General features: G+C 42.4%; 1 protein-coding gene across 1 annotated transcript; it reads right to left on the bottom strand.

The window, feature by feature from the left end:
* Nucleotides 1–1,154: 1,154 nt before the first annotated feature.
* On the bottom strand, nt 1,155–8,617 carry METTL10 (methyltransferase like 10). The gene is made up of 6 exons (XM_018553693.1): nt 8,532–8,617; nt 7,184–7,249; nt 6,875–6,989; nt 6,066–6,176; nt 3,453–3,669; nt 1,155–1,403 (listed from the first exon to the last, which is right to left on the bottom strand). The coding sequence occupies exons 1-6, from the start codon at nt 8,576–8,578 to the stop codon at nt 1,300–1,302; spliced, it is 660 nt and encodes a 219-aa protein (XP_018409195.1). The 5' UTR covers nt 8,579–8,617; the 3' UTR covers nt 1,155–1,299.
* Between the last annotated feature and the right edge of the window lie 4,736 nt (nt 8,618–13,353).

Genomic DNA, 13,353 nt, shown 5'->3' with positions numbered 1-13,353 from the left:
TGATTAGTCAGTTCTCAGCCTCTGCTTCCAGCACTGGGCAGTGATGGTCAGTCATTTCCTCCCCAGATTCTTTAACTCTGTGCTCTTCGAGCAGAGCGGTGACATGATTGCTCAGCTCTCAATCTTAGAACCAGTGTGGGACTGCTGCAGCACCCCACGCCGGCTCTAAGACTGAGAGAGTTCTCAGTCTCTGCTCCTCCCAGCACTGGGCAGTGACTGTCAGTCATTGCCCCTTGCAGGGATTCCTTCCCTCTCCGCATTCTGTCAAATGCAGTCACTGTTCAGCAGCACCACTGTATACAATAGCCAGCGGTGGAGCTTCCTCCATCAATGTTGTTTAGTGTGGATGTGGAAAATAAGATGTATGGTTACTCTTACTTTAAAGGGAACCTGTCATGATAGAATCATGGAGGCTATTTCTGGACCCTCCTTTAGAAATGTTAGATTCCTGACTCTCATATTGAAGTTATGACTTCACTGCTGTTGTGTTCGCTGACCCAAAACAAGTATACAGATAAGGAATTATGGAACTAATGTACAGCAAACTTGTTCCAGCTCTGTGAAATCAAAATACGACGCAGCAAGGTGTTTTTTTTTTAGATGGAGACCAGCAATTGCAGCCCCATACTTCTGTCATGACAGTGTCCCTTTAAGTGACATTTGAAACTCAGTTCCAATTCATTGCTTTCTAGTGATAGATGGTAAACTTCATATGCGGTCACCAATGCACATGTCTTGTAAATATGATACCCAATAGACACCGCCTAAAAATCTTATAATAAGGGTTGACCTGCTAAATAAACGCAATCTTAGAGAGGAACTGCCGCACTCCTTTCCCGGAACCCCCATGTATAAAAGAAGGGTGCTGTAGTAACCATGGATGGTGCCGTGAATCTTCAAATATATGACAAATGTTACCAGCACACCTATGACTTGTGTCAATAGTCCATATTCTTTTTTGATGCAGACTGTCACAAAACAATGTTTCGGGGCCACACAGGGTCCCCTTCATCAGGTTTTAGTATATTCTAAATACTCACACTAAAACCTGATGAAGGGGGACCCTGCGTGGCCCTGAAACGTTGTTTTGTGACAGTCTGCATCAAAAATATATTTGAACGGCTGAATAAGACACAAGAAGACGATAAACGGTTGTGTAAAAAGCTACTTTACTAAAAATCTACAGGTGTGATATCTGTATTAGAGACTCATGTTCACAAAGTCCAGAACAAATAAGTGCAGGTTCAGTCTCCCACTCAGTGGCTGATCACGGTCTCATAAAGACATATTCCGTTTCCTTTAAGAGTTGTCCCTCCTCTGGAATACCAGAGCCGTAACGCTGTGACCTGACTGTCCTCCAAAACTGAAGGAGGGTGTGGGTAGTTCATCTTTTATTTCAAACTCTGCAAGAAAAAACAAAAAAGACATTAGATAATAAAACCGGGCCATGAAACTGTATAAAGAGAACCTGTCAGCATATTTTGTTTGGTAAGTGTTACTGCAGTATCAATATTTTGCCTTTGTAGGAACATAGCAAGCGCCACTGAATTAATGTACTTCTTAGTGCTGTAAAAACCCTTCAGAAATAAGTGTATAACAGAAGGAAGTCCGTTATTATTTTCTACCAAACTGGGCACTGGCTATGTAGGATTGTGAAAATATTATATCCACGGACACCTAGGACTGAAATATTATAAGAAAGGGAGATCATGAATGTGCCCAGAATGCTAAATGATTAGCTTCTAGGTGGCCACAACTGTCTTTAGGTGGACTGTACAGAGGAGAGTAGGGAGTGGCATGGCTTGTAAAAGATAGTACAAAATTATGCGGCGAGTTACAACCTGATTGTAGTTACGAGTGCACAAGGATCTGACATGCATCTAACAATGGGGGGTTCAAGCATCTCAGACACTTCTGACCAGACATTGTAGCCTCTAGACTTACAGAATTGGTGTAGGAGAACGCACATCAGGTGAGTGGAAGTTCTGTAAGTGGAAATGTTATAGAGGGAGGACAGTGACCACTATTGCTCAAGCTTACAGCGAGTCAGTACCCAGAGATCACAATGGGGGGGAATTTATCAAAACTGGAGCAGCTGTACATGGCTACCAATTAGCTTCTCTCTTCAGTTTGTTCAGTTTAGATTTAAAAATGAAAGGGAGAAGCTGACTGGTTACCACGCACAGCTGCTACAAAATTTGTCTGCTCCAGTTTTGATAAATTCCCCTCAATGAACTTTAAACAAAATGGGCTACAGAAGCAGAAGGCCAAGCTGGATTACACTGAATGTCCACAAAACAGGAAAATGAAGCTTAAAATGAACTTGTGTTTGTCCATGCAGAAAGAAGTACCAGGTTTATTTAACTGCCATCCTCCCCAGGTGCTTCTACATCCCATTGTTATATTTAGCCAAGAGGTATACCAAGTAGTTTAATGAATGGGGAAGGAGGGTCATGCGATTCACTTCTCAATGACAGCACTGGAGCTTGTTTATCAGCCTCTCAGGCACGAGTGCAGTCACAAGGGGATGGGAAGTTCAATGCTCTGTGTAAGCTCTTTACTGCTCCACTTAAAGCTGGCTTGGAGCTTAGATAGCGCTTCCTCTCATCGTTTCCAGCAGCTTAACAACACGACAGAACCACCAAAAGAAAGAAAAATGAAAAGTTATGTGCAGCTGAGTATAGCAGCAGTTAAAGTGACCCATCATGAGAGACATCTGAGGGCTGACATTGCAGACCTTCTTTTAAAATGCTAGTTAACTTGCGGTGCCCGATTTAGGTATTTTTAATTCAGAGACATGGAACAAGAATGCAGTAATAGAGCATCAGAAAAGTGCAGGGTTAGTGACTCAGAGGGCACTAAAGCCAAAGCATCAACATAACAGCCAGGGAATGAACATTCTCAAAGCAGAGTTCAGAAATAGCAATCTCCATTACTCTCTCGTGACAGAATCCCTTTAAGTAGGCACAAGACCACCAAAACTCCAAAGATCGGGAAATTGGCAAAACAAAGCCCGGTCTGACTATTCCCAATTTCAACTGTGAGAGGCAGACAAGTAGTGTCATAACTCATCGTGTGCAGCTTAAATCCTTTGGCATAGGGTGCAATGGAGTGTTTGCAGCATAATAGACCAAAAACAATCTTCAGGGATTTTGTGGTGCTATTGAGTCAGCACAGAGCATAAAACCAGCAAAAACCTTTCCTGTACCTTGTTGAGTTCATGTCACATGATGTTCTCTTTTTGTGTTATTAGATTGATGTAGTTAATAAGGCGACAATCGAATTATGTCAAAAGATTAAAAATAGAACTGTGCATGTCTTTAGGGCAATTCCAGTAGTCATTTTGCCCTGTACACATAGAGCATGGGTTCTTTGCGTACACCACTCGTGTCACCCAGTAGCATGTGATATACACATATATCTGTACACCTGCCTCTTTTTTAAGTCTTTACCTTTGCCAAACTGTTTTATCAGCTCCTCTTTGGTCCAGTTGCAGGATGTGATGATAAAAAGGCCTTTGGGTTTTAAAACTGTACAAAGCACATTTAAATACTGACTACGTTTTCCTTGTGTGTTGCTGGGATCCAGACTCACTGCATCAAACGTGCCTTTATCCAGACAGATGTCAAACTGTTCTGAAGGACTGAAGGAGCCCAGAAAATCTGTGACCTACAACAAGACACAACAGCATGATATCAACATGATATAAAATGAAACTGCATTATTCTTAGTACAGTGGTACAGTGCTCAAAAATGTCACTATTAACTTCTACTTAATTGGTTCCTAAATATGACATCAATCAACAGTAGAATGCAGGTGCACAGTTAAAACCGAAAACAGTATATCTTCCTTTATTGATCATTCTTAGATGCATGTACAAATTATCTAAACACACTGAATTAAAGTGTATGGTTTCTATCTTTTTTACTTCTCCTGCACTGTGATAATACTGTTACATGCTTCCTTTTCATAATGCACTTTGTATTCCTTATATCCAAATGGATAATCTACTTCCAGGTAGCTTGTAGTTGGTAATGTATACAATGCCTTGCCAATATAGCTTGTAATTTACAACTGACTTGCTGTGTATGTGACCTCCGCACTCACAAAAAAGATTAATCTGCCCTGCAGACAATGTCACTGCGATCTCTTTTTCTGAGACAGCCTGCTCCTATGTCTGGGTTCTGGTGTACAATAAGCCTGGGGCTAGTCCATACATGTTATTGTTTTATTGCTGAGCATTCAATTGTAGTTTTTGTGTAGAAAGTGTGTATGTGTATGGCCCGTTGATGTATGATGAGAGGTGAGGGCTTTGGAATGCAGCAACCAGTTTGTGGTATTAGTTTCTCCTAAAAGATTTCGATCGTTATAAACACAGTTTGCACTTCCAGATTCAATTTCTCATTTAAGTGTTATACTAAAATCATTCAAGTCTTGTTGATGAGGAAACATTATGTGAACTAATGGTTTATTTGCTTAAAAACAGACTAATAGCAGCTTTAAGTCCTAAGATTTGAAATTCTAATTAAGCAACATGGTTAGATGTAGGGATGCACCGATACCAAGTACCGTACTCGGTACAAGTACAGATACTTTTCCAGCTCCAAGACTAGAGAAAAATTCAAAAGTTAGGAGACAGCTGTCATTTGTAAAGGTGCCCACACACCTTACAATTATCTGCAGATTTTCTGTGGTCAGATGGAAAAAGTGAAACAGATTGGCCCAGGTGGAGATTACTCCACCCACACAGTTAGGTGTAGATGGAGGAATCTGTTGCACCTTTTCCATCTGACCATAGAAAATCTGCAGATAATTGTAAGGTGTATGGCCAGCTTTAGGAGCACACGGAGCTCCTGGGATTTGTACATCTCTGTTTTAATGTATGACTTTGATTTTATAAATATATAGTAGGGATGCACCGATACCATTTTTGCAAGTACAAGCACTGATACTTGTCCAAGTACTTACAGATACAAGTGCTGATACATTTTTGTTTATTGTCATGTGACAGTTTTTCTAAAACAATATCGACTAATGATTTCAGGACAGTGGTGGAGCACCAGAGCCAGGTCCCTCCATTCCTCCATCTACACTTAACTGTGTGGATGGAGTAATCTCCACCTGGGCCAATCTGTTGCACTTTTTCCATCTGACCACAGAAAATCTGCAGATAATTATAAGGTGTATGGGCACACTGTACTGAAGTAGTTTGTATCTTCAAAAAAAGGTAAGTATTAAAAAGAAGCCATATGGAGTACAGTATATAAAAGGGTTTACTACGCAGTTGGAAGTCTGATATACCCGATGGGTTTAAGCAAGCTTAACATAGCATCTGAGGGGACTATATCTGTCCCAACATGGTCCTTTAGGTTGCATTAAATCCCTTGTGAAACAGAATCCTGGGAAAAATAATTTGCAGAGGGGAATCAATTACACTGATCTCAATGGTTTAAAAATGTTTACTTTACTGGCATTATATAAGCAATTTAAAGCATAGACCAATCTGGATTACCTGTAATATATTCACACCATAGCACTTATACCTGATGAAGTGGTGGTATGTAGGACCACTGAGGTTCTTTGACCCTCTAAGATAAGTATAATCAATTCCACCCTATCACTGGAGGTGTATCTGCACACTGTTTTTCATCAGGGATACAAAAGGCACTCAAAGGTATGTGCCTAGGACAGCAAAAGGTCACGGGGTTGCACTATATTTATTGCCATACTTATTTGTCTTACACCTTCGGACACTTGAGGGGAAGGACAGAAAAGGTGTAGGGACAACTCAGTGTTGTTACATTGGGTAACATGAAGATATTCCCTCTTTATTTGATAGATTTTGGAAACCCAATACATACATTGTCCTATTATAAATGACACATTCTGTTTTTACTTTCCAAATTACAAGGCTGGTGGGAAAAAGAGGAAGCCTGTATAAAAACATTTCACAACTGCATGAGTGCATCCCAGACAATGATGAGATGAATATTCAGCAGCTGCAAAACAAAAATGGAAGCAATAAAATGAATAAATAAATAAAATATATATATATAGTTCTGACCTGTAGATTTACACTCTGGGAAACCTCTTCTTGTTCACATATACTTCTAGCAAGTGCTATGGCATCTGCACAGTAGTCCACGCCCATAAGATTGCTGTATCCAGCCTTTGCCTGTCATTAAAACAAAGAGTGATGCACATCAATTTAATCCATCGTGCAAAGACCTGACACTACCCTGATTAAGGGATTACCTGCATCAGAAACATTTACATCTAAATACATAGTTAAAGAGGCACTGTCACCTTTGCCATGCAGTGCGTCTGCAAAGAGACACATATCCCCCTTTATACTTACCTTTCCAGTGCTTCCCCGCCGGCCCTTCATCCCTCTCAGCCGGCGACACTACCTGGTACTTCCAGGTATGAGGGAGCGTGTACCTGCTTTCCTGTGACAGCGTGCAAGCCTAGCAGCCAATTGCTAAGCACTAATGACCAAGGGGGTGACGTCAGCACTCCCCCTATTCACAGACACCGATGATTTCAGTGCTGGCTCAATAAGTAAGCCATGGTGAGGAAGATCAGGTAAAGCGAATACAACATAAAAGGAGTCCCCTGATTCCTTTTTACGCCGTTTACCTGTGCTCCCTCGCTGCGCCTTCCTTGTCACAGCAGACACTGAAATCACTGGCCCCTCCCCCTATTCCCAGACACAGGTGACTTCAGTAACAGCTATGACAAGGATGGCTTGATGTCAGAGCGCAGATAAAGCGAGTATATGGGGGTGAGTGGGGGCCCCTTTGCAGAGACACAGTCACTTTGCCAACAATGTTTTCTTAAAAATATAATCACTGCCATCAATAATTTTCTTACCAATTCCACCAATAACATGCCGTTCCCAGTGCCAATATCCAGTATTGATGAGCTACGAGGTATTTTCTGGGCATTTATCCATCGAACCACTCGACTCATGCTACCTTCACCAAACCTGTTTCAAAGAAGATGAAAACGTTTTAAATACAACCATCTGACAATCTCTTTATGTACGAAGGGAAGGTACGTTGAGCCCACAGGATCACTTGGGGCTCATTCAGACGGGCAAACACGTGAATAAAAGGACCCGAATAAAATCAATGTAATACAAAGTTACACAGAAACCGCATTACACATTCTGTCACTTACCAGATCTCCCCTTCATCACCGTACTCCTGGAAACTTTTCAGTTCACGACTATAGACAGCATCCCAGCTACAGGGCACCAATTAGGAAAGACAGAAAACTGCCTATTAAATTGGCATAACAGTAAAAAATTTTGCAATATACATCTGAAATGGACTTGTTATATGAAATGTAAAAATCTTTTAAATGCGCCACAAAACTGCCCTGCCTCGGCTCAAATCACGGCCGGCTCAACTACATTTCAATAGATAACATAGTTTGCAGGTGAAGATTTAACCTGGCCATACACCTGTAGGTTTTTTCCTCGTTCAGCCCCTGTTCAGTGTGGATGGGGAAATCTGCCCCACTGGGCTATTGTATTCTGGCATCCGGTGCCTGCTGATTAGCTGCAGTCAGTGTTCCGCTAACAAATTTCACTTCGGTTCCATAGGGGGGGGGAAAAAAAAACTTGTGTTGAATGCAATCGTGCCGATAGGAATACACAACACAGGCATCCAAGTATAAACTCAGACATGTGAAGGTTGCAGAACACCTACTCACTTCTTGGCTAAGGGACTGAACACGCCGCAGGGCTGCAGGACGCAAAGACTAGGCTGTTGTGGATGTGCCGCCTAACACTTCGAGTAGCACGAACACGCATTTGTGCACAATCACATGCATTTTTGCCACCATTGCTGCACGTCAGGCAAATACATAAGCTGTAGCGCTCATGGCGCATTTTCAGCAGCGAGCGGCCACGTGCGGGAATAAACGCACATTTTACCAGCCACGTTTGGGGTGCCATTAACAAGTGCATTGCAAGTTGTGAACAAGTTTCATGATCTTGCGTGCTGTGGGGCATATTCACGCAATGCCAAAGCGTAAACAGGGACATACTTATGTATGGAAACAACTATTACTGGACACATATTAGGTATCTCCATTCATAAGAGATAGACGAACAACGTTAGGTCGTCATTTAGTGATGAACTGTAAGAAAAGTGAGGAACCCTCACTTTCTATAGATTTCCTATCTTGTTGTTAATTCTCACGGACCTGAAGTGAAGAGAAATCTACTGAAGAGGGTATAGACAAGAAAAGAAAAAATAGCAGGCGTTAAAAACCCTCCTTACTGTATCTAAAACTTTAGGCTTTACGTGCACTTTAATTATTATTCATTTATTATATTGTGACTTGGTTTAGCGTAACAAATCTATTAACAGCGGCTTCTCATGGCCTGGGAACGTGTATGTGAGTGTACCAATATGGCGTTCTTGGATAGCACATCTGAATAGCAGTGGCGTCACATGACAGCAGAAACCGTCTGTGGGTGTACCAATATGGCGCCCGTGCTGTTATCCAGCCTACTCACTGCTCCTTGGTTCCGAGTGCTGAAGGACAGAAATCCGTCTCACTCATGCTGCTAGAGGTCAGGCAAACCTATGACATAAGCGGAGCGAAGTAAATTTTCCCATCAGCGGCTGGTTCACACCCATGGTCGCGGATATGACGTCAGCGCGAAGGGAGGGTGCAGTGGGCGGGGCCTACAGAGCATAAACAGAGCTTGGGAAAGCTGCATCCTCTTGTAGTAACAAAATAAGCACAAGGGGAGCTGGGTGACAACGGGGGGTGCAGTGTCACGCACAATAATGCCATGGGGGCGCTGGGTGAGTGCCAACTAGTTACAGGATCATCAAGAAGGGAAGATGATAAGAGAAGTAGGGAAACAGGTCTCTGCTTGTATGATACTAACAGAATTATGTGCATGCAAGGGGTGACAGACTTGCAAAGAGTGACACAATTTGTTTGCCACACGTGATCATTTGTGGAGATTAAAAATAAAAAATATTCCCCTAAAAAATAACAACACCCGCATATGTTATAGACATAGCCCCCCCCCTTTTTTTTTTTGTAAAACATAATTATACATATTATTACTACACAGGATTTAGAGAGCACCAAATAGTTTACAAAGCACTTTACAATATAAAGGAACACAGTACAAATTAAGACACGGTGGTTAGGAGGGTCCTGCCCCTGAGAGCTTACAATCTAAAAGCACCAAGAAGGATAAAATGAAAACAAATGTGCAATTGTAATTTGTTTTGCATTCGGGCTCGCAGGGCATTGCAACCACGATCAGTGCATCTTGGGGGAAATGCACAGGCTCTTGCATTGTTTACCCCTCAGCCGCAGGTGACTATGGAGGTACAGATCCTCTGTTATGGGGCTGGATGGCATACTGCAGGAATTATAAATGTGGAGATGTCACCACCCTGCCAGACGCTCTTTGTGTCATTTGTACCATCATTGGTATTAAAGAGAATAATGCCCCATCATTGGTATGGTGGGAGGAATAATGCCCCATCATTGGTATGGTGGGAGGAATAATGCCCCATCATTGGTATGGTGGGAGGAATAGTTCTCCATCATTGGTATGGTGGGAGGAGCAATTCCCCATTGCTGGCATCAGAGGAGGCATAATGCCCCATTGTTGGCATCAGAGGAGGAATAATGCCCCATCATTGGTATGGTGAGAGGAGTAATGCCCCATTGCTGGCATCAGATGAGGCACAATGCCCCATTGCTGGCATCAGATGAGGCACAAAGCCTAATTGCTGGCATCAGAGGAGGCATAATGCCCCATAGTTGGCATCAGAGGAGGAATAATGCCCCATCATTGCTACGGTGAGAGGAACAATGCCCCATTGCTGGAATCAGAGGAGGCATAATGCCGCATTGTTGGCATCAGAGGAGGAATAATGCCCCATCATTGCTACGGTGAGAGGAACAATGCCCCATTGCTGGAATCAGAGGAGGCATAATGCCGCATTGTTGGCATCAGAGGAGGAATAAAGATACACTAGATATCAGTTTAATATGATTAATAAAAATGTAACAATTTAGACAATGTGATTGTAATATGTTTAGTCACAATACTACAAACCCATCCATGCTTAGCACTAACTGTATCAAACACCCCACAGGAGAGCTCAACTATAGAGGTTTAAAACTAAGGATAGTGGTATAATGCCAGCAAGATGATCTACAGCAGTGGTTCTCAACCTTTCTAGGGCCGGGACCCCTTGGTAACATTTGCCAAGTTGTGGTGACCCCCAACGGTAAAATTTAGGGTCGACGCGGCTGCTGCAGCGACATCTGGCGGCGTGACGGGAGAACTGACACTGCTGCGCTATGAGCGGGCTGAGGAGGACTCTCACCTAGCACAGCAGAAATCACACAGCGACCCACAGGTTGAGAACCACTGTTGTAACAGCTAAAATGGCAAACCATATAACACAAGCCGAGGGTGTCAGCTTTTATTTATAATAATAATCATGATAATCACTAGATGGGGACCTGATGGAGAACTGCAGGTCCCCCTCTGCTGATTGACAGCAGCAGTGGGTGGGTGCAATAGCTAGTTTGCTATTGCAAAGTGAAATAGCCAATAGGAATGTAGCTATGCATTCCAATGCTGATTTTTTTTTTCCTGACTTAAGGTGGCCAGGGCTCCGATGTCAGAAATAATTTTTTTTTTAAATGATCGCAGCGAAAGGTTTACTCGCTGGGAGCCGCTATCTAATAGCGGGAGACTCCCGGCGACCCCTGGCAAATTGTCATTCGACCACCGAAGGGGTCCCGACCCACAGGTTGAGAACCGCTGATCTACAGTCTCTCTCCCATGCTGAATAAAACACTTCAGAAACTGGCTCACCAATGAGGGAGCAGTGATAGCGACACCTTGCTTTATCAGCCACCCAGGGTAGGATACCTTAAGAACAGGTGTGATTTTTGTCCTTGGCTAGCCACCACCACTGACAGTATTGCAAGGCGTGATATGTCACTTCATTTTATTATATAGTTGAGCTAGGATTGCCTGTGTGACATGGGCCTGAAAGCTAAGAATGTCTTGTATAGGAGTCTGTATGACCTCTAATGCTGGCCATACACGTAACAAACCGAGCGTTCAGTCTCAATTTTGATCACATGTGCCATCAAAATGTACAATCCACTTTTTTTGAGCAACCGCTGGGGAATCGAGTCAAAGAAACTCCAATCAAATGTGGCAGAAAAAAAATCCAGTTGCTTTTTATCAAATTGTTCAACAATGTTTCTCTTTATGATCAATCACAATTTTTTTCTAAGTCTAATAAAGCTCATCTCCTAGTAACCCCCCAATAAAGTTTATTTCATCCTCCACCCTCTAACTAATTCCTTAATTCCATCTGTTAAAAAAAAAAAAGCCCCAATTACTTACCTGATGCACTAGGTCACATGATGCACTAGGTCCTGACTCTTCTGGACTGCAGAGTGGGTGGGTCCTTCTTTGAAGGACCGCAACGTTGTCTAGTAACATTTATACTTCCCTTTGGCAGTCAGCGAGGTTTTCACAGGTCCTGAAGACTCCAGGAGCAGTGTGATGACATCACAAAAAGGGGCGGCAACAAGACAGTCAGACAAGGGCCTGGACTGTAACGGTGGATCACTGGTCATTAGTCCCAGAAGAGACTCTGCAGATCACATGACAGTGGACTCAGGTGAGTAAATAAATGCTTAGGAGGGGGGGCATTTAAAAATAACTTCAGATTTTGCCCAGAGATGGGTCTTAAATATATTTCAGTGTGTCGATAAAAGTTTGCCCATGGAGGGAATTAGTTAATGGCACCTTGCTTTCGTCAATTCCAATCATAGTGGTTAAAATTACGTGCATGGCCAGGTTATCTTTCCATAGGGCTGCCATAGCTGCCAGCTATCCCCTATTTCCCATGCTTTGAAGATCTGTGTCTGCCAATGTCACCTTCTTATAGCTCACCAAATCCACATTAAAGTTCAATTTGATATTCTATGTTTAATTCAGTCATAGTCTTGCTCTGTGAGGTTCTTTTCCTAAGATCTGATGGACCAAAGAAAATGCTCAGCTGAATTGATTAAATCTGCCATAATTGGGAATATAGTGAACTGTGGTCCTTTGAACCTGTATCCAGTGTGCATATCTTGAAACTTCATAAGAAATAACTTCAAATAAGGAAAAAATAATAAGTGCACAGTCACCGAGACAGACCAGACATAACAGGACTCAAGGTATCGACATTTTTTTAAAGGGAAAGCACACATTTTGAGTTATTATTGAAGTGTTACCTTATGATGGAGGGAAAGGCTAGAAAAGGACATACCTGTTTAATGTCGATCCCCCGTTGCTGGTTTACTCCCCACAGATGATTTCTTTTAAATTGGCAGGTGAAAACTTTATTTTCCTGACTTTTTCTTTGAGGTCACATGATTGCAAAGCTCCGTCACTGTCCTCTTTCTCTGATGTTGTTGAGGCTGGTGGGCGTGAACCATGCAACCTGCAGCAACACACTGCAGCCATGGCACGCGGCACCCAAAACTCCTAGAAGTGTAGAATGCTGGAGAGTGTTATAGAGGCTACAGTGCCGGAACTAAGGTGAGGTTGCACTCCCTTGTAATACAGAAGATGTCTTTTGCTTTTTGGACTTTTGCTGATTGCACAAAAGACTATGGCGTGCTGGTGACATCCTTTGAAAGTTGCCCTCCCTTGGACGCAGGTAGATGCTCTCCATTGGATGCAGACTGTGTGCCTCCAAGGGCATGCATCTGTACATGTATGGATGTTCCGGTTTTGGTCAGTGTGTAGCCATATACAGCCGTGTCCTGTCATGGAGATGTACAGGTGGCTACTTGCAGCTACACGCAGCACATGTCCCTCCTGGATGCAGGCTATATGGCTGTGCATATTCATGTAAATGAGGCCTTAGAGCTTTTCTATTGCAGGGCTCTTTGATCTTGACTTTTTATCTCCTGACAGGGTGGTTTTACACCGCATAACTGAAAAATTATTACTTTCTTTACTGAAGCTTTGAAAAACCTGTGACAGATTTATTGCGGAGACACAAACCACTGCATTTAATAATGGTTGAAATAAAATGTATTTTCTTCAGGCAAACATAATTTTAATTCCAGAATAAGAAACAATTAGAATACTCAAAATGAAACTCTGTTAGTGTTATAAGACACAATTTAATTTTCACCACACCTTTTGCTAAACAAATTTGATAAACTCCTGGCATTTAATATGCCCAAACGTAGGCTAATGTAAGACAGTTAGCTTGGGCTACACGTCTGACATAACTGAAGACACAACCCTTAAAAAGACAGTTGGATGTTACACA

This window comes from Nanorana parkeri, unplaced genomic scaffold (assembly GCF_000935625.1).
Source record: "Nanorana parkeri isolate BGI_ZX_2015 unplaced genomic scaffold, ASM93562v1 scaffold127, whole genome shotgun sequence".
NCBI classification, from domain to species: domain Eukaryota; kingdom Metazoa; phylum Chordata; class Amphibia; order Anura; family Dicroglossidae; genus Nanorana; species Nanorana parkeri.
The sequence above is the reverse complement of the archived record's forward strand: the minus strand, read 5'-3'. Positions and strand labels throughout refer to the sequence as shown.

Excerpts from the sequence above, each read along its gene's own strand:
- METTL10 (XM_018553693.1), bottom strand. The coding sequence starts at position 8,578 with ATGAGTGAGACGGATTTCTGTCCTTCAGCACTCGGAACCAAGGAGCA. Across the intron at positions 7,250-8,531 it reads GCACTCGGAACCAAGGAGCA|CTGGGATGCTGTCTATAGTC; the intron begins GTGAGTAGGCTG and ends GGTGCCCTGTAG. Across the intron at positions 6,990-7,183 it reads GGTGATGAAGGGGAGATCTG|GTTTGGTGAAGGTAGCATGA; the intron begins GTAAGTGACAGA and ends TCTTTGAAACAG.